The sequence below is a fragment of the Pituophis catenifer genome, unplaced genomic scaffold (assembly GCF_029215685.1).
Source record: "Pituophis catenifer annectens isolate HBS135680 unplaced genomic scaffold, rPitCat1.0.hap2 SCAF_15, whole genome shotgun sequence".
Taxonomy (NCBI): Eukaryota; Metazoa; Chordata; class Lepidosauria; order Squamata; family Colubridae; genus Pituophis; species Pituophis catenifer.
Window position 1 is genome coordinate 20,008,135 of NW_027256895.1, and position 8,138 is coordinate 20,016,272.

The following is an 8,138-nucleotide window of genomic DNA, read 5'->3' on the forward strand; positions in this document are numbered from 1 at the left end:
CCAGCTTTTTAATTTACCCCATGTTTTGAAGGTGACGACTACAAGTGGTGTGCATCATGGAATTCCCTCTGTCCGATTACTTCAGAAAAAAAATCATAGACCTTCCCTGTTTAAACAAATTCTCATTTCTATTTAAATGCACTTTTTTTATACATTCTATTCCATATGAATTAAGATGATCAGTAAAGACAATTTTGCAATTCACATTTAACCAATACATTTAGTCAGAGCTCACCATAACATACTAAAATATGTCAATAAATCTATAATGTCAATAAATACATCAAAACATTAATTTGTTCTGTAATTTATCCTTTTATAGACCTCAGGTTATAATTGCCTTCCAAAAACAAAACCTTCCAAGCTATCCAAATCTGAGAGGATGGGAAAACATAGAACATCATTGTCTCTGTACATCGTTCTCTAGCTTAAATGTCAAAGTGGTGAAGTTCGCCAACATGTACATAGAAAGAATAACAGGCAAACATAATTGATGTTTGCCTGATATTATGAATTATGTCAACATAACCTTGTTGATTTTTATTTGGTGCATAAATTACTGTAAGTAGCATTTGTTTCTGTTCTATCTCCAATTCCACCATCAAAATTCTACCTTTGTCATCTGCATATCTTAGATTTGATTTGATTTTTTCCTTTACATATATGGCAATACCCCCTTTCTTTTTATCTGCTAAAGTTGTGTATAATGTTCCTAATTTTCTATTTTCTAATAATTTTCTATATTCTTTTTGTATATGAACCTCTTGGAGGCATATCACTTCAACCCTTCCAAGCTATCCAAATCTCCAGAAGACGGGGCAACATAGAACATCACTGTCTCAATACATTGTTCTCTGGCTTAAATGTTGAAGTGGGGAAGTTCCCAAACATGTACATATAAAGAATATCAGGCAAACATAAAGATTTATTAAAGCTTTCTCTTCATGAGCTGGTGCTTATCATTAAGCTCAGGTCTCATCACAATGATAAAACACTTGGGGGAAAAGATGCACACCAATAAGCCAGCACTGGAGGAGATCATGGAGAAGATCTCCACAGCCAATGTATATTTTCCCCGTGTGCTTAGATAGGTTGGAATAAAACACAACCAAACACTGCAGAAGACCAACATGCTGAAGGTGATGAATTTGGCTTCATTGAAACTGTCAGGTAAATTCCTAGCTAGAAAAGCAGCAGAGAAGCTAAGCAGAGCAAGAAAACCCATAAAGCCCAAAACACAGTAGAACATGACCGAGTCTTCATTGCACTCCAGGATAAGTTCTTCAGGTATTGAATGTGCATCAAAATCTGGATAAGGTGGGGATGTTATCAGCCACACAGCACAAACACATATTTGAATAAGGGAGCAGGATAATAGAATGAAACTGACCATCCTTCCCCCAACCCATTTCCTCAATCTGGAACCGGGTTTGGTGGCCATGAATGCTAGAACCACAACAAAGGTTTTGGCCAATACAGAAGAAACTGCCACAGAGAAAATGAGGCCAAAAGCTGGTTGTCGAAAGAGACACACAATCAAATTGGGCCTCCCAACAAATAGAAAGACAGAAAGGAAAGAGAGGAGAAGAGAAACTAGGAGTGTATAAGTGAGATTCCTGTTGTTGGCTTTGACGATGGGAGTGTTTTTGTGTTTCATGAAGATTGTTATTATCAAAGTTGTAATTAAAGAAAAGCAAAGAGAAAGAACAGTCAGACTGATCCCTAAGGGCTCTTCATAGGACAAAAATGTGATCCGCTTTGGAATGCACATATTTTTCCCAGGATTTGGATATTGATCTTCTGGACATGGAGAGCAGTCATCTATGTCTGAAAAAGAATACAGTGGAATTGATACAGTTGATTACAGATAGTGTTGTACCCCAAAGACTTAATCCCATTATATTTGGAAATTTCCTACCCTTCTCCTCTGATATTTTCCCCTCTGGACATAGATGGCAATCATAGCAACAAAACAACTTCCCTTCTTTCTTGGCCTTACTGTGTCCTGTCTCACAAGGATCATTACACAAAGATAGAGGTAATGTCTATTAATGAATGAAGAAGAATATTTTAAGATACAAGGAGGAAAGAAAGTGCTTGGAGAGTTACTGTGGAATCAAGAGGTTAAAAATGGGTAGGAGGATGACATAATTTTAAATGTAATTGCTCTGAAATTATAATTAATTAAATCTCTACAATAATTGTATTGATAGCCTTTGTTAACCATCATCACTCTTCATAGACAATTTCTGTGCTAGTTAGGTAAAGACGCTGGTTTTCTCAACTTCTGAATGTTGATGTCAGCAAAGTGATGAGATTTAGTGTGCTGGCTTGCAGCTTTTACTTCAAAACCATGAAAACCATTGTCCATAATTAACAGGGAGACAGGAAAGTATATTTCCTAATATTCAATAGCAATTGTTAGAAAATGGTTGATATTTTTCCTTCCTCAGGAGATTTGTACCAGGGTTATTCAGAGCTCTGAGACTTTCATCAAAAATTATATTTAAATGAAGGCAGACAAATTTAGATTCAAAGAGCTAACCTGATTAAAGTCTTCTGGCCATGTGATGGAATCTACAGAAATATTGAAGAACTTCTCTGCTGGAGCTGTGGGATCTACCATTCCAACTTTGACCCTCGCAAAAGACTGATTTGGGAATGTGATCCAGTTGATAATATCAAATCCACCAATGAATTCTCCATTTGTATCAAAGGAGATCTTTTCACCAACACTGTTGTTGAATCTGACACTTCTCAGAAAAGAATGAACCTGAAACGCAGAGGAAATCAGAGAGGAACAAACTGAGGGAGGGAAAAATAATTCATATATTCAAAACATACATATAAATGTTTCTTTAAACAAAGACATTATAAACACGTTTTTTTATTTTTGTTGTAGGCCAGTATCAAATAAATAACATAGCAATCATACTAAATAGCGTTAGAGATTACATAACAGATTTCTGGAATAAAATTAAGATAGAATTGCAAAATAAACAACCACAAAAAAAATAAAATAAAATTAAGCTCTGTAATTTAATCGCAAAAGCTACTTAAGCCTGATCACTTCTAATAAATATATAATAAATACTATGATGCATAAAACAACCATATCATTGAACTCATTTTATACACTAGCAAGGTTATATTCAAAATGGTACAAGTTAGGCTTCAGCAGTATGTGAACTGAGAACTAAGAAGTAGAAATAATTTTTTTGAAAAGGCAGAGGAACTGGAGATCAAATTTCCGGCATTTCCTGGATTATGAGAAACAATGTAGTTCCAGAAAACCATCTACTTCTGCTTTATTGATCATGCTAAAGCCTTTGATTATGTAGATCACAACAATCTGTGGTAAGTTCTTAAAGTGTTGGGAGTACCAGACCATCATAACTGTCACCAGGGAAAACTAATGTCAGCTGTGCCTGATTCAGCTTGTCATCTCACAGGCTTCCTGCCGTCAAAGGCCGGAAGAGGTGGGGAGGATGAAAGGGCAATAAAGCTGTATTTGTAGGTGATGGGAAATTGGAAAGGAAAATGACAGGTGACAATCTTGTTTGCACCAGCATCCCAAGGACAAGCACCCTGAGAAATATGTGAATTATCCGCAAACACCTCAGCATTTTCAAAACATCTTGGCGAGTTGTGGTTGACTGGAAATGGAACTGGTCTCAGGGGGAGGGGTAAGAATGGGTTGTGGGTGAATCTTTTTTGTATCTTGCAAGTACGGGAGAATTCAGAGCTGCCTTGACATTACTGCAAACAACACCTTTAGTAAAAGAACCCTTTGCTTTAACTAAATGGAGTCAAGGGTCTTTCTTTCCTAAGGGTTCAGATTGGGGCAGATCTGACACCTGCATGCCAGCCAAGAAACAACAGTTAGAACCAGAAATGGAACAATTGATTGGTTCAAAATAGGAAATAAGTACAATAAGGCTATATATTGTGACCCTGCTTATTTAAATTATATGGAAAGTACATTTGTGAAATGCCAGGCTGGATGAATCACAAGTCAGAACTAGGATTGGTGGGAGAAATATCAACAATCTCAGAAATGCAGTTGATACCACACTAATGGCAGAAAGTGAAAAGGAACTAAGAGCCTCTTAATGAGGTAAAAGAGTAGAGTGCAAAAGTTGGCTTGAAACACAATATTAAAAAAACTAAGTTTATGGCATCTAGTCCCATCACTTCATAGCAAAAAAAGTGGAAGAAATGAAAAGAGTAACAGATTTTATTTTCATGGGCTCCAAGATCACTGCAGATACTGATTGCAGCCATGAAATTAAAAGATGCTTGCTCCGTGGGAGCAAAGCTAAAGCAAACCTAGACAGCATATTAAAAAGCAGAGACATCACTTTGTCAACAAAGGTCTGTATATCTATTGTTTTCTCAGTAGTAAAGTACAACTGTGAGAGCTGGAGCATAAGGCTGTGCAGTGAAGAATTGATGCTTTCAATTTGCGGTGCTGGAGAAGACATTTGAGAGTCCCTTGGAGTACACACAGATCAAATTGCTCAATCCAGCTAAGCAGAGAGTGTCCACATCAGCACATCATACCTAAAAACCCTGGAAGTGGCTAGGCAACTGAAGGGCAAGTAAGCAGGGGGAAAAGGATAAGGATAACACTTGTGAACAGGGAGGAAAGGGATAAACTTTCAAGGCAGGGAGTAGAGGGTTAAGAAGAAAGTATTTCCTAGAAAACTGCTTGAGTTTTCCAACAAAAAAGAAGTGCATATTACTTCAAAAAGGGCCAAAAACACTTGTAAATTCTAATTTTTTTTAAAAAAATCTCTGTATTTCCTTTTTTTAAAAGAAAAAAAAAACATCCTTTTCATTTTTTTTTCAGTTTTTCAATTCTTTTTTCAATTTTTAAATCAATTTCAGTGTCTTTTTTTCAACTAAATATTGGATGAGATGGTTAGATAATGTCATCAGCACAAGGAACTTTAATTCTGGAAGACAGTGGAGGATAGTGGGGTCCGGCATGCTATGGTTCATGCGGTTGCAAGACTCCAACAGGACTTAGCGACTGAATACAGGAGTTCATTATTTAATAACTGCTTGTTCAGCAATCATCTGAAATTGCAACAGTGCGGAACAAGCGGTACTTATGACTTCCTTATTGAGCTCGTATGATCATAATCCTGGAAGTCAGTAATTAGTCAAGTGCAGAGGTGGTATTCAGCCGTTTCTGACAGTTCTGGAGAACTGGTAGTGGAAATTTTGAGTAGTTCAGAGAACCAGTGAATACCACCTCTGACTGGCCCTGCCCCATCTATTCTCTGCCTCCTGGGTCACTGCTGATTGGGAGGGAATGGAGATTTTATAGTATCCTTCCCCTGCCATGCCCACCAAGCCATGCCCACCAAGCCATGCCACGCGCACCAAGCCACGCCCACAGAACCAGTAGTAAAAAAATTTGAATCCCATCACTGGTCAAGTGATGTCACAACTTCTAACTGCATCACTTAGCAATGGAAATTCAGGTCCCAATGACCATCATTAAGTAAGGGCTGCCAGTAATAATGGCATATAATGGAAGATAGATACTTTTAGAAAGTAAAATCTAAAATTTATTTAGAAAATTATTTTAGGAAATTATTTTCCTAAAGGTAAATTAGGTATATTCTACCTAAGAAATAAAGTCTCAGTAGAAGAAGTTAGGCAATGGGAATTGAGGACCGAAGGGCAATGACATTTCTTTTATTGGATGCATTAAAGTAGAGCCAGAATCAACACCTACAGGAGATGCTGGAATTTGAAATCCTGCATTAAGTAGATGTTGAATTTGATGGCTTTCATGTCCATCATTTGAAGTCTATTATTGTTTCATCCCATTGGAGTTCATTTCATGTTTCAGAAAAATTAGACTCAAAATAACATCCCATTTTGGTCCTCTTTTATTAAGTACCCCGAGATATTAAAAACTCCTTCCTTCCCTTCTTCTCTCAGAGCCTTGTTCTTGGAAGCATATAAGGTGGCTCTCATTCTTCTCCATCCATTTGCTCTAAAACTATGCGTCTGTTGTTGAGAATATCTGGGTGTAGAAATGATCTATGAAGAGGTCAGAACCCTATGTCTCATAGAAAGGGAACATGAACTGTGGTGGCACAGTGGTTAGAATGTAGTATTGCAGACTACTTCTGCTGCCTGCCGGCTGCCTGCAGTTCAGCAGTTCTATTCTCACTGGCTCAAGGGTAACTCAGCCTTCCATTCTACCAAGGTTGGATAAATGAGGACCTGGATTGTTGGGGGCAATATGCAACATGCTGACTCTGTAAACTTATTGAGAGGGCTGTAAAACATTGTGAAGTGGTATATAAGTTTAAGTGTTAAGTTAATTTTATTGAGAGAAGCATATTCTAAGGAATTTTTTAAAAAGCCACTTACAATTTTAATATCAGCATATGAATGTTTTGATTAGTTAAATTTCACTTTTGAATTCTCAGACTTCAATATCCCTGGAGAATATTGTTTGCTAGAGTTTATGGACACATGTTGCAACTACAGATATGGTGATTTCTGCACTACTCTGCTAACAGACTTACCTGCCACCATATTTGATTGTGAAAATGTTTCTTTCTTTCTTTCATCATTTTTGATTCTCTAGATTTTGATATAGAGAGAGATTGCAAAGCATGTGCCACAGCATAGACTGCATTGTAAATATTGTAACTCTGGCTACTCATGCGTGTTTCAAACACAGATATAGGAAGGGTTTCAAGTTTCTCCTGTCCAGTGCACTTTTTCTCAGACTCCTCCATTTTTGAGTTTGGGAAGAAACAACCGAATGCCTGTTCCCAGAAATCTTTCCGAAAATGATCATTCTGATTGTTGGTTGAATTTAGATTTTGAAGAAATTCCTGGAAGTTTTGGATCTCCTTTGTGTGAACTGCAAAGGATAAAGCACCATGTAGAAAATGGATATCCAAAGATTTATGAACGGCAACTGAAGTGTAATCTGTTTGAGCATTTATAAGCCAGATCTTATTCTTCTTTGGTATATCCTCCACTTCTGAAAACTGGAGGAAAGTTCTCAGAAGTGATAAGGACCGAATTTCACCATATAAGATTATCACATTGGCTGTGCTGTTCATGAGAACATGGTATATGTGTAATCCTTCATCTATGGTATCAGTAAAATCACTGTAAAAAGCTACATTTGATAACTCTGCTATGAATTCAATGCAGATGCCATACTCAGAAAATGTGGGGAGTACCTCCTGGACAAATTTCTCTCCTTTCTCATCCTTTACTACAAGAATTCCAATCCAGATCCATCTGAAATACAGCAATAACTGCAGGAGGCCCTTACGTTGGTGGGATTCATTCGGAAACATTTGTTGGAAGAAAACAGCTTGAGTCTCTTTATCCATGATTGGAGCAGAGCCATAGGTCAACTACAGAAAGATAAACATATGCAATTGCAAAGTTCTTTGTGAGCCTCTGAAAACGTATATATTCATTTCAGTTGGGTGTCTTTGACCTTATACACTGAAATTATGCAACTAGTTGTGTTTATTAGCAAATATCAATCAAGATCTCAATCTTGAGGTATCAGAAATATTCCAGGTATATTCCTGGAAGTAGTCTCATTGTGAATATTTCAAACTTGAACCTTAGTTCAATGTCTGGAATTGGGGCATGTTTTGCTGTGCCAAATATTCCCATTGTCAGTTCAGAATTACAAATGTTCATATGGCTATTCTGATCCAATCAAGCAAAAAAAAAATGATATCTACTTATCTAAACGGTCTCTCCTTTTTATAAAGAGAAGCATATAGATGTCTGAGGAGGTATGGCAAAATGATAATGTCTATCTTCAGTACATCTTACCTGAGGAACTTTGTAGATGCACAATAAGGTTGCCATGTGAAGAGAAATGCCAGATGCCCCAATGACTGCAGACAAGGTTTTTGGGACTCCACACTTGTAGTTAGGGATGAATTTGCCCTGAGTGAAAGGCAGAAGCATTGAGGCAAAGTAAGTCCAGCTTGGACTAAAATTGCTGTTAAAAATGTGGAAGCCCAGAGTGATGTTGGGTAGGATCTGGGGATTTTCATTAATCTGTTTTATAGTAAATGCTAAGGCCAGGATATGCTGGTAATTCTGAAAAACTATTCTGTAAAACA

The 8,138-nt window shown here is 37.2% G+C and overlaps 1 protein-coding gene across 1 annotated transcript; it reads right to left on the reverse strand.

Annotated features, from left to right (window-relative positions):
* Window positions 1-928: 928 nt before the first annotated feature.
* Window positions 929-7,878, reverse strand: LOC139324551 (vomeronasal type-2 receptor 26-like). Its single transcript, XM_070954262.1, has 5 exons — window positions 7,843-7,878; window positions 6,555-7,406; window positions 2,546-2,773; window positions 1,919-2,045; window positions 929-1,827 (listed from the first exon to the last, which is right to left on the reverse strand). Exons 1-5 carry the CDS (start codon window positions 7,876-7,878, stop codon window positions 929-931), a joined length of 2,142 nt encoding a protein of 713 aa, XP_070810363.1.
* Between the last annotated feature and the right edge of the window lie 260 nt (window positions 7,879-8,138).